The 25,934-nt window shown below is 46.5% G+C and overlaps 1 protein-coding gene across 2 annotated transcripts in view; it reads left to right on the top strand.

Moving 5' to 3' along the window:
- MID2 (midline 2) overlaps nt 1–25,934 on the top strand; it is a 104,798-nt gene that overhangs the window by 55,071 nt on the left and 23,793 nt on the right. For both annotated transcript variants that reach the window (XM_018564249.1, XM_018564248.1), the window contains exons 3-6: nt 649–756; nt 3,458–3,606; nt 6,646–6,773; nt 9,888–10,031. In XM_018564249.1, coding sequence (XP_018419751.1) covers nt 649–756; nt 3,458–3,606; nt 6,646–6,773; nt 9,888–10,031 — 529 coding nt within the window. The remainder of the gene's footprint in view (nt 1–648; nt 757–3,457; nt 3,607–6,645; nt 6,774–9,887; nt 10,032–25,934) is intronic.

Here is a 25,934-nt window from a genome sequence, read left to right as displayed (position 1 = left end):
CATGTTGGGCCCCCTTTGTCCCCCCCCCCCCCCCCCCAAATGAGTAGCAGCTAATGCAAACCCCTTAATAAAAATACAAGTATAGCAGGCCTAATAAACTAATTTTAATGTTTTTAACGGGAGTCACATGACCTCTACTCTTGTCTTTCTGGATGGGGTATGTGGGCGGAGAGACACATCAGCACTTCCTTTGATATCATTAACTATCCTAAGAAGGCAATCTCAGGCAGCTGCAGTCACAGGCTTTAGCTCTAGGCTCAGGGTGACCACGCCATTGGACATTCAAAAGGCTGCAAACAGGAAGTAAATTGGACACAATGAAACTGATTGGATCAACAGATATAATAGAAAGCACTTTAGTCCCTAAGACTCTACTCCAGGAAACCTTCTCAACCGTCCCCAACCCTTGCTCTCTATGAATTAGTAGTCATTAAAAAAAAAAGTCACATACATGTGACTTTGGGGAAAAAAAATCAATTATCTATGGCACCCAGTTGAGGTTCAGATCTACTTATTTAGACTTTGTGTTCGGTGACCCATTTAATATATTAGAATGTTGCAATCATTGTACTAAACTGGATTATCTTTGGCATATTAAATAGTTTTTGACCCCTTTTTAAAGTCTTCCTGTGTAATGTTTTGCTGCAGGTCAACACAAGCATGCATGAAGCCAAGCTCAACGAGGAATGTGACGAACTCGTGGACATTATTCAGAGAAGGAAGCAGATGATTTCCGTCAAAATCAAGGAGACGAAAGTGAGTTTTCCGGAAAATGTCCCATAATATGATATCAATAGATTTATAGATACCGGGAGAGGATGACACAGGTCACATGACGCTGGACTTTGAGGGGTCAGGACACCCAAAACCAATGTGTTTTGGTGATTGGGACAACCTTCCTCAACCAGATGTTCCTCCAGAGGTTTCTAGAGGTTCCTTCAACCACTGCTGACCACCAATGTAAGGAGCATTCTTCCCACTGACCACCAATGTAAGGAGCATTCTTCCCACTGACCACCAATGTAAGGAGCATTCTTCCCACTGACCACCAATGTAAGGAGCATTCTTCCCACTGACCACCAATGTAAGGAGCATTCTTCCCACTGACCACCAATGTAAGGAGCATTCTTCCCACTGACCACCAATGTAAGGAGCATTCTTCCCACTGACCACCAATGTAAGGAGCATTCTTCCCACTGACCACCAATGTAAGGAGCATTCTTCCCACTGACCACCAATGTAAGGAGCATTCTTCCCACTGACCACCAATGTAAGGAGCATTCTTCCCACTGACCACCAATGTAAGGAGCATTCTTCCCACTGACCACCAATGTAAGGAGCATTCTTCCCACTGACCACCAATGTAAGGAGCATTCTTCCCACTGACCACCAATGTAAGGAGCATTCTTCCCACTGACCACCAATGTAAGGAGCATTCTTCCCACTGACCACCAATGTAAGGAGCATTCTTCCCACTGACCACCAATGTAAGGAGCATTCTTCCCACTGACCACCAATGTAAGGAGCATTCTTCCCACTGACCACCAATGTAAGGAGCATTCTTCCCACTGACCACCAATGTAAGGAGCATTCTTCCCACTGACCACCAATGTAAGGAGCATTCTTCCCACTGACCACCAATGTAAGGAGCATTCTTCCCACTGACCACCAATGTAAGGAGCATTCTTCCCACTGACCACCAATGTAAGGAGCATTCTTCCCACTGACCACCAATGTAAGGAGCATTCTTCCCACTGACCACCAATGTAAGGAGCATTCTTCCCACTGACCACCAATGTAAGGAGCATTCTTCCCACTGACCACCAATGTAAGGAGCATTCTTCCCACTGACCACCAATGTAAGGAGCATTCTTCCCACTGACCACCAATGTAAGGAGCATTCTTCCCACTGACCACCAATGTAAGGAGCATTCTTCCCACTGACCACCAATGTAAGGAGCATTCTTCCCACTGACCACCAATGTAAGGAGCATTCTTCCCACTGACCACCAATGTAAGGAGCATTCTTCCCACTGACCACCAATGTAAGGAGCATTCTTCCCACTGACCACCAATGTAAGGAGCATTCTTCCCACTGACCACCAATGTAAGGAGCATTCTTCCCACTGACCACCAATGTAAGGAGCATTCTTCCCACTGACCACCAATGTAAGGAGCATTCTTCCCACTGACCACCAATGTAAGGAGCATTCTTCCCACTGACCACCAATGTAAGGAGCATTCTTCCCACTGACCACCAATGTAAGGAGCATTCTTCCCACTGACCACCAATGTAAGGAGCATTCTTCCCACTGACCACCAATGTAAGGAGCATTCTTCCCACTGACCACCAATGTAAGGAGCATTCTTCCCACTGACCACCAATGTAAGGAGCATTCTTCCCACTGACCACCAATGTAAGGAGCATTCTTCCCACTGACCACCAATGTAAGGGGCATTCTTCCCACTGACCACCAATGTAAGGAGCATTCTTCCCACTGACCACCAATGTAAGGAGCATTCTTCCCACTGACCACCAATGTAAGGAGCATTCTTCCCTCTGACCTCCAATGTAAGGAGCATTCTTCCCACTGACCACCAATGTAAGGAGCATTCTTCCCACTGACCACCAATGTAAGGAGCATTCTTCCCACTGACCACCAATGTAAGGAACATTCTTCCCACTGACCACCAATGTAAGGAGCATTCTTCCCACTGACCACCAATGTAATGAGCATTCTTCCCACTGACCACCAATGTGAGGGACATTCTTCCCACTGACCACCAATGTGAGGGACATTCTTCCCACTGACCACCAATGTAAGGAGCATTCTTCCCACTGACCACCAATGTAAGGAACATTCTTCCCACTGACCACCAATGTAAGGAGCATTCTTCCCACTGACCACCAATGTAATGAGCATTCTTCCCACTGACCACCAATGTGAGGGACATTCTTCCCACTGACATCCAATGTAAGGGGCATTCTTCCTGCTGACCCCCCAATGTAATGAGCATTCTTCCCACTGACCACCAATGTAATATCTCATGATCCTTGGTCAGGCACTACCTGTTATAGGGTGACAAAGCTCTGTTCCTGTCTCCCAAGTGTGCTTCTGCATAGCTGCTTCAGCACATATTACACAGACATGGTCCTCTGTTGTCACCATCAGGAAACCCGCCCTGAGAATTGCTATGCAGCCATCACTGGAGTGCATATAGACATGAAATGGCTCCAAAGAGGCCGCAGTAGATCATAAAAATGTAAAATTGCAGTTGTTTATGATACGTGGTGCTTTAGTAACCTAGACATCCTCCAGCTAGGACTTTGATCTGCTTTATCTTCCCTGCAGAGTGGCTGACAAATTGCAATATGTGTTTTGTCGAGCAGGCTGACCCTTTAAATGTGAAGCATCTCCGACGTTATCTCTCCACATTAATCCTTCTCGGCTTTCAGGTGACAAAGCTGAGGAAACTCGCGCAGCAAATTGCTAACTGCCGGCAGAGACTGGAGCGATCTACAGTGTTAATCAATCAAGCCGACCATCTCCTGAAGGAGAACGACCACGCCAGGTTTCTGCAGGCAGCAAAAACCGTAGTAGACAGGTGGGTGACGTTCCCAGAGCAAGTCTGGGGCAGATACAAAGTAATATAACCCTTTAGGGACCAGGGGTTAATTTTTTTTGGCCATGACATACACTGAGTGGCCAGATTGTTATGACCACCTGACGTTTGTAGGCAAATTGGCTATAATTTGGGGCTGAAATTGCTAGAGGGCCAGACCATTATGTTGTATTGGTGACACAAAAAAGTGGAGAAAAAAAAAAGCCAAACCTGACACATTGCACACAAAACTCCAAAAATGGACTGGACAAAATTATTGGCACCCTCAGTTAATATTTGGTAGCGCAGACCTTGGATCAATGGCTTCCTGTAATCATCAATGAGTTTCTTACACCTCGCTACAGGAATTTTGGAGCACTCTTCTTTCGCCAACTGCTCTCTCAGATTGGAAGGTTCCTTTTCCCTCCACAGCAGCTCTATGGGATTCAGATCTGGACTCATTGCTGGGCTAGTCCAGTACTCTCCAGCGCTTTGTCTGGAACCATTTCTGGGTGCTTTTTGACGTTTGCTTTGGGTCATTGTCCTGCGGTAAGACCCGTGACCTCTGACGGAGACCCAACGTTCTGACACTGGGCCCTACATTGCACACCAACATTTTTTTGGTAGTCTTCAGATTTCATAATGCCGTGCACACAGTCAAGACATCCCACGCCTGAAGCAGCAAAGCAACCCCAAAACATCAGTGACCCCCCCACCATGTGTGACTGGAGGGACTGTGTCCCCAAAAAAGGGTATAAAATTCATTTCAGTACAGCGCTGCATGACGGAATAAATGTCAGTCAAAGTACCGCAGCGCTGAATACTGAAAAATGGCCTGGATGGGAAGGGGGTTTAACACCGCGGATGTCAACTGGTTAAAGGCCTCATTTCTTTTTCTAAGAACAGTAGAATAATGGGCTGAACCAAAAAGCTGTCATTTTGTTTCGTCTGTCCACAGCACAGGGTTAGGGTTTTGACTTACTCGGGTCAGTTTTGGCTTTTTTATGTTTCTATGTCGGCAGTGGGGTCCTCCTGGGTCTCCTATCATTCAGATGGCGATGTATAGTGCGTGCTGACACAGTTGTACCCGGTGCCTGAAGGTCAGCTTGAATTTGTCTGGAAGTTGATGGAGGGTCTTTATCCGTCATTCCAACAATCCTTCCTTGCAATCTTCGATCGATTTGTTCTCTTTCCTCCACGTCCAGGGAGATCAGCTCCAGTGCCGAGGGCTGGAAACGTCCAGACAATGTTGTGTACAGAGGACACAGAAACATTAAAGGAGAACTATGGGGTCAGGGCTTTTCCCCATAGTTCTCCTTAGGGTAACGGGAGGACACAAACTAGCGTCCTCCCGTCACCCTAAGCTCAGTATATAGGGAGCTACAGCTCGCGGTATACTGAGACGCCGCAGCTGAAGCGGATCCTGACAATTGTGCCGGGATCCGCCCAGCTACGTGAGTGACAGCTGGCTCCGCCTATCTAGAGGCAGAGCCAGCTGTACCCGCCCCCTCCCCCATCCGTTCCGCCAGTCAGCGCTGGAGGATCGGAGCGGGGAGGGGGGAATCCAGCCCCTCCCCTGTCACGGCAGAGAGCCGTGACAGGATCGAGAAGTGAGCGAAAGCCGGTATGCGTTCGCTCACCTCCCGATCTACTGAGCTGACCTGTGTCTCATTGTCACAGGTCGGCTAGAACTATGAGGTGAGTGAGAAGCACTCCCCCTCATAGTTCTCCTTTAAGATCTCTGGAGATGGACTTGTAACCTCGAGACTGTCCATGCTCTTCCACAAAAACTTGGAATGCAATTATTTCTTGCCATTTGTAGAAGGTGCCAATAATTTTGTCCAGTCCATATTTGGAGTTTTGCGTGGAATGTGTCAGGTTTGGCTTTTTTTTTTCTCAACTTTTTTGTAATTGTAATTGCAACAATTTTCTGGGCAAAGTGGCGCATTATCTGACAGAAATGAAGGGGGGCCAATAATATTTTTGGGCATGGCTGTGTGTGTATATATATATATACACACACACACGTATATATTTTAAATTAATTATTTTTTTAAATACTGAAATTGTCTTTTACAATTACATTATTAAACAATGGTTCACTGGCAGGCTTCAGCCTCAAGTACAGGCTAAAAGCTTGTTTTTTGTGAATGAAGCTCCATCCAGCTATCACATGATTCGAAACCATTTTGACTGGTCATTCAGTAACAGCTAGTCCTGACGTCTAGTAGCCACACACAGTGTCGGCTTCTTGCTGTTAAAAAGGGGAAACGTTATGTAAAGCCGACCGAGGTATCTCATGCAGAATGAAACCAGGCCTACGGATGAGGCAGAACATAGTCCCCTCCGGAGACGTGTTTGCCTCATACAGTGGGCCTGGGTTTGTTACTGTAGAGATGGAACTGGGTCTAAGTATGGCGTCCACCTGCAGCATCCATCCACATATCACTACAATTATAGACATGTGCTATTTACAAACAGATTGTATGTGTTACATGTGCACATTACTTAGCATGCATGCATTAAAGGAGAACTACGAGGCGAGTGATTTTCACTCATCGTCCTAGTTCGAGCCGACCTGTGACAATGAGACTGTCACACGCCGGCTCTATAGATCGGGAGGTGAGCGAACACATACCGTCGATCGCTCACTTCTCGATCCTGTCCCTGCAGAGAGCCGTGACTGTCACTCGCGGCTCCCGTCATGGATTCCCCCCTCTCCGATCCTCCAGCGCTGCCTGGCGGAACGGACGGGGGAAGGGGCGGGTGCAGCTGGCTCTGCCTCTAGATAGGCAGAGCCAGCTGTCACTCACACTGCTGGGTGGATCTCGACAGTATTGTCGGGATCCGTCCTGGCTGCGGCGTCTCAGTATACCGAGCTTTAGGTGACGGGAGGACGCTAGTTTGTGTCCTCCCGTGACCCTGAGGAGAACTATGGGGAAAAACACTGGCCCCATAACACTGGCCCCATAGTTCTTCTTTAAACATGAAAAAGATATATGATATATATATATATATATGTATGTATGTATGTATGTATGTGGTTTCCATGGCAACCGCATCCTCTCAAGTTCTTCTCCCCGATGTCAATTTAAATGATGCCTTTGAAAACTTTGCCCTGGATTTTTCCAGAGAGAAGAAGTTGTTGGAAGGGCTGGACTACGTAACCGGTAAGATGATGAAAAATAAATCAACGTTCCCTCTGATAACCTCTCCCTTTAATCTTCTGAATGTACAAACGGTTCAGAGATTCCGCGGCGCTGCACTAGGGGGATACATTGCTTCTGAAAGATTCAAACAATAGGAGGCAGATGTCGGGTCTCTTCCTGGGATCCTCACGCTTCCTCCATAGAGCCGAATTCATATTAAATGCCGATCCTGATGTTGAAAAATAGAAACCGCAGAGAGACCGCTGCTTCCACAGCGAGTGAAAGGGTCTCTGCAGCATGCCGGCAGGGGTCAGGCTTTTCTACTTCCACAAAATGTTCAATTTCCCACACCCAATTCTTCTAACACAACCCGGGTTTGTTGAAGGTTTATATAGAATGCTGAGAACTTTTGGTCCACAGATAACCGTTCCCCTTTCACGGCTACAACGCAGCGATTGCAAAAACTGTATTGATGCATTGTACACTATATGGCACAAGGTTTGCGGATGCCTGACCATCACACCTCTAAGAATTTGTCGGCCATTCCATTCCAAAGCCATAGTCATTAATATGGAGGTGCGCCCCTCCCACCATAACCATTAATATAAAGGTGTGCCCCTCCCACCATAGCCATTAATATGGAGGTGCACCCCTCCCACCATAGCCATTAATATAAAGGTGCGCCCCTCCCACCATAAAAATTAATATAAAGGTGTGCCCCTCGCACCATAGCCATTAATATAAAGGTGTGCCCCTCGCACCATAGCCATTAATATGGTGGTGCACCCCTCCCACCATCACCATTAATATGGAGGTGCGCCCCTCCCACCATAGCCATTAATATGGTGGTACACCCCTCCCACCATCACCATTAATATGGAGGTGTGCCCCTCCCACCATAGCCATTAATATGGAGGTGCACCCCTCCCACCATCACCATTAATATGGAGGTGTCCACCTCCCACCATAGCCATTAATATGGAGGTGCACCCCTCCCACCATCACCATTAATATAAAGGTGTCCCCCTCCCACCATAGCCATTAATATGGAGGTGTCCCTCTCCCACCATACCATTAATATGGAGGTGTCCTCCTCCCACCATAGCTATTAATATGGAGGTGCGTCTCTCCCACCATAGCCATTAATATGGAGGTGCGTCTCTCCCACCATAGCTATTAATATGGTGGTGACCCTCCTCCCTTTGGCCATTACACCTATTTGAGCCCGTTGGACATCTCATTCCAAAACCATGGCCATCAATAAGGAATGTCCCCCCTTCTCCTTTGGCCATTAATATGGAGTTGCCCCCTTTGTAGCTATAACATCCTCCACTCTTCTGGGAAGACTTTCCACAAGATTTTGGAGTGTGTCTGTGGGAATTATGTGCCCATTTGTGAGGTCAGGTACTGATGTTGGATGAGAAGACCTGTCATACCATCTTCATTCCAATTCATCCTAATGGTGTTCAATAGGGTTGAGGTCAGGGCTCTGTGCAGGACACTCGAGTTCCTCCAAACCAAACTGGTCACACCATGTCTTTATGGAACTGGCTTTGTACACGGGACAGTTATGGTGGAACAGAAAAGGGTCTTCACCAAACTGTGACCACAGGGTTAGACGAGCACAATTGTCTAAACTCTGTTTGTATCATGTAAGATAACAGGGCCCTTCACTTGGGACACCTGAACTGAATCATTTGGAGGGAAGTCCACATTCTGTTGACCATTTGGGTGTGATGGTCGGATGTCTATAAACGTTTTGGCCGTAGAGTGTATTTATCTGAAAGGTGTCCAGTAGGGTTGAGGTCACAGGACACTCAAGTTCCTCCACACCAAACCGGTCACACCATGTCTTTATGGAACTGGCTTTGTACACAGGGGACAGTCATGTTGGAACAGAAAAGGGTCTTCACCAAACTGTGACCACAAGGTTAGAAGAGCACACTTGTCTACAATGTCTTTGTATCATGTAATATAATATGGCCCTTCACCCAGGAACTAAATCTTTTGGAGGGACGTCCACATACTTTTGACCATTGAGGTGTGATGGTCAGCAGAACCTTCACTGGAGACAGCTCAACACATTGGGAGGGAGGTCCTCATACCTTTAGCCATATAGGTAGAGATGAGGGTCCAGGACCACATGCTATTGGACCACATGGCCGTATGGTGTTCTTAGTTTATTAGATTCAGGTGACCATACAGAATATTCCAGGAAACACAATGTAGCAGGCATGATCGCAATCCCTCCACATATATCGGTAACAAGTTCCTGGAAGCGCCATGTAATTAAACACAAGGGAAGTCCGGGACCAGCCGCCGTCACCAGAGTCTAGAAGGTGAAAGAAAGAACGAAAGATAAATCTACAAATAAACATTGTTTGTAGACGGGGAACACAATGTAGATACCCACAAGCTCATTAATTCTGTCAGTGTGGAGAAGGTTTCTGTTCCTTTGAAATAACTTTATAATTGAATCCTCTGGAGAGACAAGTGTAAACCACCGGGCTCCATGCTGAAAGTTTATGGCAGGGAAAACAAAGTTTCATTGCAATGCATTCACATTTCCGGTGTTTAATCGCTTTAAAAATGCTGACAGTACAGAAAAATACCTGTTGAAATCCTTTGCGCTCTTAACTTCCTGTTTGGGCTGACAACATAGCGCCTGTGCTGCACTGAAATCCCAGATAGTGTTGTCATCCCAGCTTGCTGGACTACAGAACTCCGCCGCTCTCCTGCTCACCGCATGCATATGTTGACTACTTTCCAAGAAAAACAATGCTGCTGCCTTGAGTTACAAGAGCCTGCCCACACACTGTGTATAGAAAAAGGACTCTTGGGAGATGCAGCTCTGGGGGTGTGTCTGTCTTAATAGGAACTAAGCCTCCTGTAGCCCGACAATGGTGTCACGCGAAGTTATGAAAGCTGATGGGAGCAAGGTCAAAGGAATAAAGAATGTCGGGTCATGATCTAGATGAGGAGAGGGAGGTTTGGAGGTATATTTGGGGTGGGGGTGGGGGGGGGGAGGGGATGTGATCAGATTTAAGATTTTTTTTGGGTTGTCAAGCTTTGTATTACTTGCCAAACGTTCCGGTATTTCCTATAATGTAATATTGTCTTTCCCTAAATTCACAGCTCCAAACCCTCCCACCATTCGAGAGGAACTCTGCACCGCGTCTCACGACACCATCACGGTGCACTGGATGTCCGATGACGAGTTCAGCGTCGGTTCCTACGAGCTGCAGTACACCATCTACACTGGGCAAGCCAACTTCATCAGTAAGATTTCCTCCTTTATTGTAAAGTTTGATCTGCTCAGCGCCATCGATGATCAGGCTAAGGATCTGACCTTCAGACTTCTATCTGACCTCCATCCTCCCCTTCAGTCTTCTATCTGACCTCCATCCTTCCCTTCAGTCTTATATCTGACCTCCGTCCTACCCTTCTGTCTTATATCTGACCTGCGTCCTTCTCTTCAGTCTTCTATGTGACCTCTGTCCTCCCCTTTAGTCTTCTATCTGACCCCTGGCCTTCCCTTCAGTCTTATATCTGCCCTCCGTCCTCCCCTTCAGTCTTCTATCTGACCTCTGTCCTCCCCTTCAGTCTTCTATCTGACCTCTGTCCTTCCCTTCAGTCTGGCACAGTTGTAGCGGCTCCTCTCCTGGACAGAAATGGCTTCCTCTGATTTCACCGCACACGTCGAGCTCCTCACAATATGCAGCAAGTCAGATAGAGCCCGCCTCATTTCCTGACTGGAGGACCATTGTGATATTTTGGTGTTGGGTGGAAATATTTTTCTTAACTCTTAATACATTTTATTATTATTATTAGGGATGCAGCGATATATCGGGCGGCGAAAGATATTGGCCGAAAAAGCAATTTTTAGCAAAATGCCGAAAGTGCGATTTTTCTGCCGAAACACTGCTGCTCTGTGTCCCAGTGGGGAGGAGATAAACTGTCACAGACGGCCGAGCGCTGCGGGAGGAGAGCGCTGTGGGCGGTCGGTGTCTCTCCTCCCTGCAACATTCAGCTTCCTGTCACAGATCAGGAGAGCAGTGGTGTGGGGGCGGAGACAGCCCGCGCTGTCACTTGAGACTGAGCTCTCCTCCCGCACCGCTCGCTCAGCCTCCTGTGACAGCAAGGGTGTGGGCGGAGAGAGCTGGCATTGCTGTCGCAGGAGGCTGAGCTCTCCTCCCGCACAGCCCCACCCCGCCTCCTGTGACAGCGTGTCAGGATGGAGAGCGGTACAAGCAGTCTGTGGTCGCTGAGTGTTTGTAGATAATTGAGGCCAGAGTATGGTTACTATATCCTCAATTATGAATGAATGGGAAGTCATCTACATCACTTCCTGTTCATTCATGATTGTGGTTATAGTAAACATACTCTGTCCTCATGTTATCAATGAACAGGAACACTCAGTATCGAGGATTCCTGTTCATTGATAACAGGGGCTGCGAAAAAAGAGAATTAGGACTTTGTGTCCTCTGTCCCTTTTTCTATTTTAAAACGGAAATATCAGTGGTCTGTTTAGACCCCTAATATTTCCCCGAAGCCCCTAAAAGTAAAGTAAAAAATAAAAATATTTAATAAAAATAAATGAATAAAAATAATATTTAAATTTTTTTAAAAGTTTATTAAAAAATAAAGAAAATATTTGAAGAAAAGAAAAAAAAACAATTTTCGGTCCAACATTTGTTTTCCTTTCGGTTTCGGTGCTTCTCTATTATTACCAGTATTATTATTATCCTCATTACTGTTACCAGTATTTTTGCTGCTACTTCTACTATTATTTTTATTATTATTTTCTGTTTGTTGTGTGAAAAATAACTGAATTTCACGTTCTGCAGTAAGTTATAAACATTTTTACAAGACGCGCTTGTACTTATATCGGAGTATATGTGACTATACTCCAGGGTTCGGCGTTCACCTTGAGTTGATCCTATGATGAGAGTCTCAGTCGGTTCACCTGCGTTGTCGGCGTTTGAATCTTTGCAGCAGGAGACGCCGTTGTGCGAATAGTTTCACGTTGCAGTGAGAGGTGTGAAGTGATTCTAATTGATTTCGGTGTAAAAAGTCTTCCTGAAGGCGCCACTTCCTGCCAAATACTTGTAACACTGCGAAGCAATTTCATCCCGATTGTCTTGTGTTACCTCTGACAGGAAGATTATTTCTTTTTAGTTTTCTCTACATTTATTATAATAAAGATACAACGTTGGGGGTAACTCACTGCAGCCTTTTTTTTTTTTTATTATTTGTAATTTGCCTCGAGATGGTTTTTAAAGCTGAACTCCGGGCATAAAATGTTTCATTTAAATATATTCCTCAGCCACAGGGGATATAAATCATTTTTGTGTGCAGCTAATGCCTTTGCAATATCACCTTGTATGAGCAGTGACATCACCACTGTGCTGTACACCCCACCCACTGCAGAAGGGGGCGGAGGCAAGTCCGGTCACCCTGCACAAAGAGAGAGAGCAGCAGTGAGCAATCTTTATTACAGGAGGGGGCGGAGACAAGTCCGCTCACCCTGCAAAAGGAGAGAGCAGCGGTGACTGGTCTTTATTACAGGAGGGGCGGAAACAAGACCGGTCACCCTGCAAAAGGAGAGAGCAGCGGTGACTGGTCTTTATTACAGGAGGGGCGGAAACAAGACCGGTCACCCTGCACAAGGAGGCAGAGTAGCAGTGACCAGTCTTTATTACCGGAGGGGGCGGAGACGAGACCAGTCATCCTGCACAAGGAGAGAGAGCAGCAGTGAGCGGTCTTTATTACAGGAGGGGGGCGGAGACAAGTCCGGTCACCCTGCACAAGGAGACAGAGTAGCAGTGACCGGTCTTTAATACAGGTGGGGGCGGAAACAAGACCAGTCACCCTGCACAAGGAGAGCGAGCAACAGTGACCAGTCTTTATTACAGGAGGGGGCGGAGACAAGACCGGTCACCCTGCACAAGGAGAGAGAGCAGCAGTGAGCAATCTTTATTACAGGAGGGGGGCGGAGACAAGTCCGCTCACCCTGCAAAAAGAGGAGAGCAGCGGTGACTGGTCTTTATTACAGGAGGGGCGGAAACAAGACCGGTCACCCTGCAAAAGGAGAGAGCAGCGGTGACTGGTCTTTATTACAGGAGGGGCGGAAACAAGACCGGTCACCCTGCAAAAGGAGAGAGCAGCGGTGACTAGTCTTTATTACAGGAGGGGCGGAAACAAGAGCGGTCACCCTGCACAAGGAGGCAGAGTAGCCTTGTTATTTTTTTATATAAACGTTGCTTGAGTCTTTTAATAAAAAGATTAGCAGCATGAATGCCATTGGTGGTACGTTCCCTTGTAACTCCTCCTTCTGAACGGACGATATGGAATCACAGTAAAGAGAAAATGTATCTTTTAATTCTCCTTTAAAACCACAAATAATGTCAATTTAAAATAAACCCAGAAGACGAGCCGATGTTATTTTCGCTGTACGTTGCTGTAGGACATGAAACTCGCTGCCTCGTTTTGTGTTGGAAGGTTTGCCGAACAGAAGTAAATTTCTTCTGACCCGAGATCCCCCGACAAGTAATTGTTTTGAAATGGTTCTGTCCGATTGAATTATCCGCGCGGCGGTGTGCGAACCTGGTGGCTGAGGATCGGGCGGCAAGAATGATTCACGAGTCTAGTAAGTTGCGGCTTTAAACCAGTTGGACCTCTCAGGAGCTCATTCAGATGCAATAGGCTCCGTTCACGAAGCTTTCACAGAAGGATGAGCAGCTTTGGTTTGGTCATGTGACCGTCACTTCCAAATCTCATTGGCTTCAAATGAAGATAACTGTCACTTAGTGTCTTTATCCCGGTGTGTGGGCTTTGTGAAATGACCGAATGTCCTTTATGTGCAGAGAAGAGTTGAAGAAGGTGATTTGCTTGATTTGATATCCTCCGGGGTTGGCCGATTTCTGGCCGGTGGACTGCTACAGGAAGCACTGAGTCCGTATTGGACATTGAAGGAGAGGACCTGTCACAACAGCATTGTAATAGGAAAACATACTATATACGGGCCACAGTCCCATTCTATATGTATGGGGAGCTGCTATAACCATGGCGGCTTACAGTGGTCATCGGAGTATGGTTTTCCCAATAGAATATAATGGGACCGTGGCATACACTCATGAAGGGTAAAGAAGACTTATCACATCAGCATTGTAATAGGAATACATACTATAGATGTGCCACAGTGTCATTCTATATTTATGGGGAGCGGTCCTGTTGAGTACGGCTTTCCCAGCGGAATCGAATGGGATTATGGCACGCATACACGCATGATGAAGAGGACCTGTCGCACCTGCATTGTAATTGGAATACATGCTATATAAGCACCACAATCCAATTCTATATTTATTGGGGAGCTTTACCTATGGTGGCTTCCAGTGGTTCTGTGGAGTATGGTTTTCCCAATAGAATTGAATGGGACCGTGGCACACCCTCATGAAGGGTAAAGAAGACCCATCACATCAGCATTGTAATATGAATACATAATATATACGTGCCACATTTCATTCTATATTTATGGGGAGCTGTACCCATGGCATATTACAGCGGTCCTGTGGAGTACGGCTTTTCCAACAGAATCAAATAGAACCATGGCACGCCTTCATGCAAGATGAGGGGGATCTAACAAATCGGAATTGTAATGGGAATACTACTATATGTGCCCCAGTCCCATTCTATATTTATAGGGAGCTGTGCCCATGGCGGCTTCCAATAGTCCTGAGGAGTGCAGCTTTCCCAACAGAATAGAATTGGACCGTGGCACACATTCACACAGGAAGGAGAGGACCTGTCACAACAGCATTGTAATAGGAAAACATACTATATACGGGCCACAGTCCCATTCTATATGTATGGGGAGCTGTACCCATGGCGGCTTCCAATAGTCCTGAGGAGTATGGCTTTCCCAACAGAATAGAATTGGACCGTGGCACACATTCACACAGGAAGGAGAGGACCTGTCACAACAGCATTGTAATAGGAAAACATACTATATAAGCACCACAATCCAATTTTATATTCATGGGGAGCTGTGCCCATGGTGGCTTCCAGCAGTCCTGAGGAGTACGGCTTTCCCAACAGAATCGAATAGGACCTAGGCAGGCATTCATGCGGGATGAAGAGGACCTCTCGCATCAGCATTGTAAAAGGAATACATACTAGAGTTGTTTTTGATAATACAATCAAAGCTTACGGTACACCACCCCGAAAGGGATAAGGACGAAAGAAAACGAAGGCGCCCCCCGCAGTTCTTCCATTTCAAATACAAGCAGAATAAGTACCGGAAGCTGACTTTGTATCAGCCTCTTGCATAGCAGGCCTGGAAAAAAAGCAGCACAGGGAGCCAATCAGTTCATGTGCTGAGAAGAAGCATGCTGATAGCAAGACAGAGAAGGGTGACAGGTCATGTTTTCTGCCTTGAGGAAGGGACCCTACGTGGCCCCGAAACGTCGGTTCTTTTGATTTCTATGACGCCTTTGTCCAATAAAAGGACAAATTTGCTTTCATTACTGAGTGCTGGTGATTCCCTGCTTGTTCTATGTCTGCACGGCGCCATCCGTGAACCAATATCACTGCGAGCACCATTCTTTTTTGCCTGGCCGGGACTGTTGTGAGGTGTGCGGAGGGTTCCCCCAACGACCTACAGAGTAAATCATCAGTCTGCTGCTTTTCCTTTCACTGTCCAGTTACAGGCTGGGGGGAAGTGGGGGTTCAGGCTCAAAGTAACAATGGGTTGAATGATGTTGGCCATCAGACTGAGGACATCTAGTGGCAGAAAATAAGTACTGCGGTATCTCTGGATCCAAGTTGAACGTTGCAGCAAAAGCCTGTTTTTCATGTTTTAACGGACTTTTCATTTTTGGTCTCGTTATTTGTAGCCAGATATCTGCCTCTAGTAGCCATTCCGTGTACATAACGAGCCCCCTTGGAGGTTTATCACCTCGGAGATTGACGTGCCTCATTTGTATCATTATTTTGGATGCATTGGGGAAAAGAGGAGGGAAGGAAAATGTCTGCGGCAGAGAAATCAGAAAGTGTCGCTGAAATAAGAGAAAGGGAGGAGAGGCTGAAGGGGGGAAGATGGCCATGTGACTAGAAAGAGAAGAGCCACGCGGGCCGTGAGGATGCTGCAGGAGAGAAACCCTATAGAGGCGAGCGACAAACCCGTGAAGGAGGAGACCGCGATCCTGTCATTGATAACAATGGAAGGACACGAGTTTTGTGAGTGACGGCGCTGAAAGCTGCCTCATTGAGATCCGTGACACGTGACGGAGCGATGGAAAATTATGCCGAGGATTTGGTGGCCAATCTTCTCAATCCAACAAAATCATTTTCTGTATTATTCACAAAATTAATAAAATAATAATAATGGCCTAAAACATTAAGATAGATCCTCTTACATTGGAGGTCAGTGGGAAGAATGCTCATTACATTGGAGGTCAGAGGGAAGAATGCTCCTTACATTGGGGGCCAGTGGGAAGAATGCTCCTTACATTGGTGGTCAGTTTTGAAGAATGTCCCTTACCTTGGTGGTCAGTGGGAAGAATGCTCCTTACATTGGTGGTCAGTGGGAAGAATGCTCCTTACATTGGTGGTCAGGGGGAAGAATGCTCCTTACATTGGTGGTCAGTGAGAAGAATGCTCCTTACATTGGTGGTCAGGGGGAAGAATGTTCCTTACATTGGTGGTCAGGGGGAAGAATGCTCCTTACATTGGTGGTCAGGGGGAAGAATGCTCCTTACATTGGTGGTCAGTGGGAAGAATGCTCCTTACATTGGTGGTCAGTGAGAAGAATGCTCCTTACATTGGTGGTCAGTGAGAAGAATGCTCCTTACATTGGTGGTCAGTAATATGCAGGCACCATCACATGGGAGTTTCCATTGACCACAGAAGAAAGCTCCGATTACTCCGCCCATCACATGACCTGAGATCCTAGGAGTGTTCATATGTATGTTGGTATGTTCGCCCGCTTGGATTTCCTACTCCCACGTCTGTAGAGTGGAGGGGATTCCGCCGGTACTTGATGCGATGGGACGCCAGACGTGAAAAATTGATGTTGTGGTCGCAAATCTCTTGTGTAGCAGCTCGCATTAACATTAATGTGATTCAAAGTGATCGGTCTTCCGAGATATCAGTTGTGTGATGGTGAGATTGAACATCGCCCGCGCGGCCCCCCGGCCTCACCCGTCACGTTGGGGCAAATGTCCCAATGTAAAATAATTCACGCTCGGCAACGGCAATTTATAGCGGTAAGGCCGGATCCATGCTTGGCTTCCGCTCCTCGGTATACATCCCCTTTAACTACTTATTGCCAAGATCATGTAAATGCGGTTCAGGAAGAAGAAACAATTCTGATTCCTGTGCAGGATTTTTTACATGTATTTATTTATTTGTTTTTTGTATCAAACTTTCTACTTTTGTTCTTTAAAAAAAAAAAATTGTGTGTTCAGAATATTTAAAATGGAAGAATCTGTCTATTGTAATTCTGCGGCCAGGAAAAGGACAACCAATTATTTATTATTATTATTATTAGCATTTTATTATATTAGTAGATTAGTAGTATTTTATTATTAATAATAACAGCAATAATAATGTTATTATGTTATTATTCGAGGTAGCATTTTTATTAGTAGTAGTTTATTATTCTTTTTTTTTGGCAGTATTCATTCCACACTTGTAGTCTCTGAGCTCCTGAGAGCGACCCGTTCTTTCACAAATGTTTGTAGAAGCGTCTGCATGCCGAGGTGTGTGATTGTATACACCTGTGGCCATGGAGGTGATTGGAATACCTGAATCCAATAGAGGGGTGTCCCAATACTTTTGGCAATATAGTGTGTGTGTTTATCTTACTCTAACACTTCCCATATCCCTGTAGATTCTCCAAAAGAATAAACTCATCCAGAAGTATGTGGCAGATGTTTAGTATTATATATGTCATGTATTATGTTTATTTTTAATTGGTAGTTTTTTTTGTTATAATTGGCTGTTTCTGCGGCGTTTGCCGGTATATAATGAAGCTGAAACTGTATATGTACCGCATAGTCTTTACAGATTTGTCCCTGAGAATATTTTTATTTTTTTTTAAAGCTTCTCTGGCAGTTTTTCTCACTATAGATATATTTCATGCCGCGGAGCTTCTGATTTATTGATTCTGAGTCTATGAAAGTAGAATTGAAATATGATTTTTTCTAGAGGTCATGTCATCTTTGAGATGTCTGCCACACAGATACAAGGAAGTGTCTTTTTACCGACTATGTTATAAACTCTTGTAGCTTATTTATTTTTTTATCATTTTTTAAAATCATTTATCATAAACTATTTGCGGATACACTGTGTAGAAAAATGATTCATTAGATATAGACGTAGAGGTTCTTCTACAAGGGAGCGAGGGGGAGATTGGATGGAACTGGAAATGCTGGCAAGTTCAATTCCAAGTAGTGATTTATATCTCTGGGGGTTGTATGTGTAAGGTCGGAGATGCACAATACCTCCAAACGTTTGTGGACATCTGACCATACACTATGTGGCCAAAAGTATGTGCACCCCCCTCCATATGACTGAGTTCAGGTGTTTCCAGTTACTATTAATGCTACAACACACCAAGTCATTGTAGACAATTGTGGTCTTCCAGCCTTGTGGTCACAGTTTGGTGAAGGCCCTTTTCTGTTCCACCATGACTGTCCCCTGTGTACAAAGCCAGCTCCATAAAGACATGGTGTGACCAGTTTGGTGTGGAGGAACTTGAGTGTGGTGCATAAAGCCCTGAGCTCAACCCTGCTGAACACCTTTTGGATGAATTGGGAGGCCAATTGTGAGCCAGGTCTTCTCATCCAAAATCAGTACCTGACCCACAGATGGGACAAGGTCCCACAGACACCCTTCCAAAGCCTTGTGGTAACAGTTTGGTGAAGGCCCCTTTCTGTTCCATCGTGACTGTCCCCTGTGTACAAAGCCAGCTCCATAAAGACATGGTGTGACCAGTCCTGTAGAGAGCACTGACCTCAAACCTACTGAACACCTTTCGGATGAGTTGGGACCCCTCCAAACTCAGGTGTCTCCAGTGAAGGTCTCTGTTAAAACTACATCATACACAGACATTGTAGACAGTTGTGGTCTTCCAACCTTGTGGTAACAGTTTGGTGAAGGCCCTTTTCTGCTCCACCATCACTGTGCCCCGTGTACAAAGCCAGCTCCATAAAGACATGGTGTGACCAGTTTGGCGTGGAGGAACTCAAGTGTCCTGCACAAATCCCTGACCTCAAACCTACTGAACCTTTGGGATGACTTGAAATGCTGAATGCGAAGCAAGGTCTTCTCTCTCACCATCAGTACCTCAGCTCAACCGTACTGAACACCTTCGGGATGAACTTGGAATGCCAATTGTGAGCCAGGCCTTCTCATCCAACATCAGTACCTGACCTCACAAATGGCCACATATTCCCACAGACACCCTCTGTGGAAAGCCTTGCCAGAAGAGTGGAGGCTGCTGTAGTCACAAAGGGAGGACCAACTCTATACTAAAGTCAATGGTTTGGGCATGGGATGTCCCAATAAACACATTGATCGGGTGTCCACAGACATTTGGCCATGTAGTGTGTAATCATTATCAAGCCTTTGAGGGGTGTTTTGAAGGGAAGTAAAGGCCCCAGCCCCCAGAACAGCTTGGGGAGTGAAGAGCTTGCCATTTGTTATTAACATAGCTCATTGACTTGTCTTTTCTTTTTTTAGTTTGAAATAATAAAAGGGTAAGAAAAGCAACAAAAAGGTGGATTGAAATTCGGCAAAGGTGGTGGATGTGGATTACCAAACGTGTTAGCTAGGAGATCTCGACCTCTCTCTCTCTCTCTCTCGACACCTCTCTCTCTCTCTCGACCTCTTTCTCGATCTCTCGACCTCTCTCTCTCGATCTCTCCCGGCCTCTCGACTTCTCTCTCTCTCTCGACCTTGTTCTTGACACCCCTCTCTCTCTCTCTCGATCTATAGTGATTCATTGCAGCCGTGCAGTTGCCCAGCTCACTTACAAGATATGACCAGCTTAGTTTTCTATCCAGGCATTGCTGTAATGCACCAGTCCAACCCCCTCTCCATTGTCTGGTCAATCTGCTTGCGATGCGGGAACATCCTCCTAGCTGCTTTTAGCATACAGAGTGCCCATTGTGAAAATTGCCAGCACCGAGATGTTTCTCATCGAGCACCAATTGGTTTCAAACCTGCCTTGGACGTTTGCATCCGACTGGTAAATGCAGAAAGCAGAGAAAGTCCCCAATTTACAAGCTGGGACGGGAGCCAGCAATGCAAGCCGCTGGTGTGTGAAAGTACAGTTGGAACTCTCAATTGAAAAAAAAGAACGAATAAACCCAAAATAACAACATATGAATCCAAGTCCTAAAATTGGCCCCAAACTGTGGTGTAAATCCTGTTAAAGCCGTACTCCGGGGGAAACGGGTAGATACACAGGTGAAATGCATATATATGGGCTGTTTTTCCAGCCAAAGATGTATTTCTGTCCATCCAGTCCTGAGATTTGCAGAGCTGAGGAAGCAAAGCCCTGCCTCCGAAAAGATGGCCCCCTCCACAAGGTTTGAGATTTGGTGATTTCCCTAATGTGCTGCTCATTGTTCTCCTTGCTGGAGAATTTGACATGAGGGAGCAAAGCCCTGCCCCCACCAAGATGTCCACCTCAGCAAGGGTTGTGATTTGGTGATTTCCCTAATGTGCTGCTCAATGTTCTCCTTGCTGGAGGATCTGACATGAGGAAGCAAAGCCCTGCCTCTAGCAAGATGGCTGAATCCACAAGGATTGAGATTTAATTTCCCTATTTTCCTGTTCAATGTTCTCCTTGCTGGAGAACATGACATGAGGAGGCAAAGGCCTGTCTGTACCAAGATGGCCGCCTCCACAAGGATTGAGATTTGGTATTTTCCCTACTGTGCTGGTCAATGTTTTCCTTGTTGGAGAATCTGACCTAAGGAAGAAAAGCCCTGCCTCTACCAAGATGGCTACCTACATAAGGGTTGAGATTTGGTGATTTGCCTTGTATGCTGCTCAATGTTGTTCTTGCTGGAGAACATGACATGAGGAGGCAAAGGCCTGCCTGTACCAAGATGGCCGCCTCCACAAGGATTGAGATTTGATTTCCCTAGTGTGCTTTTCAATGTTCTCCTAGCTGGAGGATCTGACATGAGGAAGCAGAGCCAAGATGGCTGCCTCCACAAGGATTGAGATTTGGTAAGGCAGCACACAAAGAGCATGGCTTCCCTCACTGGGTACCCAAAAGTGACTCAAACCATAGAAATATAGAAAGGAGCTCCAGACCAAAAAAGATGAGAGGCCAAGATACTTTTTAATTGTTCATGATCTGGTCATATAAAACAGCCAACATGTTTTCTTTCATCAGGGCTAGAAGAGAAATATAAAACAACCATAAAAATAGAAACTTGTATCAAAGTATCGATCGATCTCCTTAGGTCTTCGACGTTCTCCAGTACACACTGTGCCCGGGAATATTGTATTTTTGGTCTTTCTTGAGATGAATTCTTCCGGACCTCCAGTGCCAGCTGTGATATTTCTGATGCTTTCCCTCTTCTGGCCTGTGATCTTTTGTCCTCGGGGTCTGAATCTGCCGCAGTCCCCATTCAGCATTCTCTTTGTGCCACAATCGGAGTTTTTGTTCTATGAAGAGTGGTCGGGGTGAAGACGGTGACCCTCCAATTCTTCTAAACTCCAAGAATCACTGTCAGCGATTGTTTCATATTTTATTATTTTCAGCTTCTGAGGGTTCTGAAGGGAAAATAGTTGAATTGCAGTTTTGTATATCAGTGACCCGGTCCTCAAAATCAAATTTCATATGAGACGGCTCATTGTAGAGGAGGAGAGCGCCTCCCGCTGTCTGCACCGCGGAACTCCCAATCATTGAAGAGGAATCGCCGGGGTCACTTTAATTGTGCACAAGAAATATCAGCGTTACAGGAGGGGGCGGAGACAAGACCAGTCACGCTGCACAAGGAGAGAGAGAGAGCAGCAGTGAGTGGTCTTTATTACAGGAGGGGGCGGAGACAAGACCAGTCACCCTGTTAGCGCTGCATCTGATTGGCTACTTGTGCTACTACATCCTCTCGCCGTGTGAGCTCCGCTGTAAGAGGCTGATACCAAGTCATATAAAGGTACTCAGTATAAAGTAATACATGTAATGATGTAATGATGAATACTGAGCTGTGCTAATTTGTGTCTTTTTTTATTTGCGCGGAGTTTAATTCCGTCTCTGTCCCGGTGTCAGCGTGCTTCATTAGCGGCAGCACCGTGAGAAATAGTTGCTGGTAAAACGTTCCTCTACCGGGAAGAATAATCACACGTTGTATAAATCCCGAGCGCGTGTTGTAATGCTCATAATATCACCGCGTAAATCTTAATTAGAAGTGATTCCGTCGCCCGCGACTCTCCTATTAACGAATGTGCTCGCTGGAAATATACTCAGTTAAAGCTCCTATTTCATGATGTTCTCCGTAATGTACTGGAAGCGTTCCGAGGATCCCGAAAGCATAAAAAAGTAACACAAAATACGTAAAGGAAAGTGACGCAGACGCCTAAAGGGCTCGGTCACACCCGGAAATGTTGGGCTGCTTTGGTGGTAACATTTTCCCAATAACCAGGAAGGGGGTAGGTGTTGTGTAGTTCACCGAAAGAGTTGGGAGAGATGCAGCTGATACGAGTGCAGCTCAAGCGGAGAGCGCAGGGGCGGGCCTTGCTGGGCTCCTCCCACAGCTCTGCTCGGGCTGTGTACAACACAGCGATGATGTCACTGCTACTAATAAGACGCATTAGACCTCCCAGTAGATTGCCTTGTCCAGGGTTGGCTGCTCTTGTCTCTGCCTCCTCCTGTAGCTGGTGGGGCTTGCTGGGCTCCTCCCACAGCTCTGCTCAGGCTGTGTACAACACAGCGATGATGTCACAGCTACTAATAAGACAGACCTCCCAGGAGATTGCCTTGTCCAGGGTTGGCTGCTTTTGTCTCTGCCTCCTCCTGTAGTGGGTGGGGCTTGCTGGGCTCCTCCCACAGCTCTGCTCTCTGCTCAGGCTGTGTACAACACAGCGATGATGTCACTGCTACTAATGAGACACATTAGACCTCCCAGGAGATTGCCTTGTCCAGGGTTGGCTGCTTTTGTCTCTGCCTCCTCCTGTAGTGGGTGGGGCTTGCTGGGCTCCTCCCACAGCTCTGCTCTCTGCTCAGGCTGTGTACAACACAGCGATGATGTCACTGCTACTAATAAGACACATTAGACCTCCCAGGTCACATATATACACATTATATACCGGTCATATTTGGTGTCCAATAAATCATAATTCGCTTTTAAATGATAGGCTGGTTTATGGATTATGAGACCTTTGAGATTACTGAAAGTCCCCCTCCTATGAGGGCCAGTGACTCCTGGACGAAGCTGCTGTAATGAATACTCTGTTACATTCCTGGCTGGGTGTGGCAGACATTTTTGTAAAGGTGAGAATCACAGCAGCGGATGCATTCGATCTCCTGGAAATAATAGGTATAACCAGGATAAATTGGCATGAATAGTGTTTCTGATAGGTTTTATAAAACATCCCATCACTCCTACAACACACCCTTCAGACCTTCGGATGGGGTAGCTCTGTATGGGGGGCAAGAAAAGGTAGCCGCACAAACAGCTGGTTGCTCTAGTTTTACCCTCCAAGCTATGCAAGATTACAAATACCCATCATATACCTGTCGTGTTTGGTATCCAAAAAATCTTAATGACTTCTTCTAAAGATATGCTGGTTTATGATTTGTGTGACCTTGCCTTATGGAAATATAGCTGTGACCAGGAATAAATTTGCCATTAAGAGTGTTTCTGCAGGGTTTTATAAAACATCCCAGCACTCCTAGAGCACACCCTTCAGACCTTTTGATTGGATGGGGTAGGTCTGTTCCACCCTGTCCAGAGGACAAGGAAAGGTAGGCGCACAAGCAGATGGGGGTTCTGGTTTTACCATCAGAACTATGTAAGATTGCTGAGAGTCCCTCCATGATGGCCAGTGACTCCTGCAAGAAGCTACCATAATGTACACTCTGTTACATTCCTGGCTGGGTGTGGCAGCGAGTAGTGTATTTGATCTCCCAGGAATAATACACATCACAGACTTGTCATATTTGGTATACATTAAACATAATTCCCTTCTTCTAAACGATATGCTGGTTTATGGATTGTGTGAGTTTGCCTTATGGAAATATAGCTGTAACCAGAAAAAAAAAATGATTTTATTCTTCTGAATGATATATGTTGAGAAGGACTCCGGGGGAAAAGTCACAAACTTACACACTGCAAAGGTTAAGTGCTCGTTTTTGTCTACGGGGTCTTAAATAAAAGCAGATATACTCCCCTGATCCTCGGGGCCCCGTCTGACTGTGAGACCGGTGCCCGCCGGCTCTTCCCCGGGCTCCGGCAGTCCGAGGAACGCTGAGGTCATCGCGTATTATGCAGGTCCATAGACTTGCATTAGACATGAGGATTTCGAGGGACATTCCACAGCCGGATCAGGTGAGCATATCTGCAGCCCCCTTCGCAAAACGAGCACTTAACCCTTCCAACGCCGGGGTAGACCCACTCCAAGGGTAGCTATGTGGTTTTCCTTGGGTTCAGTTTTGATTATACGCGTCAGCGTGGACTTCCGCAGCCGGTGATCGGTCACGTTGGCGTCCGGCGGTAAAACACTAACATCATATCTTGTAGTGTTGGCTCTGCGTTGGTGTCAGGAACCGGATCTGAACCCAGGGCCTCTGCTGTAGCTGGCGGTGGTTCTACCTGCTGAGGTACCTTGGATAGCTCTTTGCCTGATCTCCTGTGTATCCTCAGTTATACCTAATCAGCTGCTGAACTCTAAACTCCTCCCTTGAACTTCCTATTTAAGCCACGCCTCTGCACTTCCTCTTTGCCAGATTATTGTGCTCCTGCCATTATCTTGCTTCCTGCTCCCTCTGTGATACAATCCGCTCATACTGCTTCCCGTGTACCGACCTTTGGCTGCTGATTCACCGACTACTCTCACCGTCTCCTGCTACATACCTCATAACTTTGGCTGCTGACCTCGGCTTGTTCGCCGACTACGCTTCTGCCTGCTCCTCCACCACTACCCTCTACTTGTGTACCGAATCCGGCCACTAAGACCCCGTTGACATTGAGCGATTTATCGCGCGGTAATTCCCACGATATCGCGCTCCAATGCAATCCAATGCGGCAAAGGGTCCTGCTGTCGCAGGTCGTGTGTCGCTACAGCAGGACCCTTTTTGGAGCGGATTTAGCCGCGATTCAAGCTTGCTCAATGCAAGCTTGAACGCGGCATCGCGCGGCAAATCTCGCGATGTCGCGCAATATGCAAATCGCGCAATTTGCATATCGCGCAGTGGGAACGGGGCCTTATACTACGGATTGCCTGCTGCTTCAGCTGCTGGACTCTGAGCCTGATCCCAGATCCTGACAGATGGGTTTGCCCGCGTTCCGTATGCATCACTCCGCCTCCCGTCTGTCTGTCAGAACCTCAGACGTGGAGGGGTTCAGGTCCGTGAAATTGCCTGAGTTCCGGAGAGCGGGACTGTTTCGGCCGGCAGTACTTTCTGAAATAATTAGATAACGCAGAAAATTACTTTTTTTTTTTTTGGGTGATTTGCAGCCGCTTAATCCGAAATCTCCAGAAACGAGGGCTCGTGGTGATATGTAGATTTTATGTTAAAGGGCCCAGGAGCCTGAAACTTCAAGTGCGCATTGGCTGCCATGACACTTCAAGTGGACCGCCCGCTCATGAAAATAACTTTTTTTGCGTCCGATGGCTCCCCCGCCCCCCTTTGTTTGTTACATTTAGTTCTGCAACCCATCACTTCCTCCTTCCTTGCCTAGGGCATATATGACGTGGGGTCCCCCACTGCCCCCTGGGATGTCCATGTTGCACATCCCAAGAGACAGTTTCACTCGGGGGCTGATGCGTGCCATGGGAATCCATGCAGTTGCTCGCCGCCAGGAACTATTAGAACCACGTAGGATGTCTGTGCATGTGCGGGGTATTCTTCAGCTTGAGCACACATGCCTCAGGTCCCAGAAACCATTGGCACGTGTGCACATGCGTCAGAATACCCCTGCACATACGCTGTGACACATC

This window comes from Nanorana parkeri, unplaced genomic scaffold, assembly GCF_000935625.1.
Source record: "Nanorana parkeri isolate BGI_ZX_2015 unplaced genomic scaffold, ASM93562v1 scaffold740, whole genome shotgun sequence".
In the NCBI taxonomy this organism is placed as follows: Eukaryota; Metazoa; Chordata; class Amphibia; order Anura; family Dicroglossidae; genus Nanorana; species Nanorana parkeri.
The sequence above is the reverse complement of the archived record's forward strand: the minus strand, read 5'-3'. Positions and strand labels throughout refer to the sequence as shown.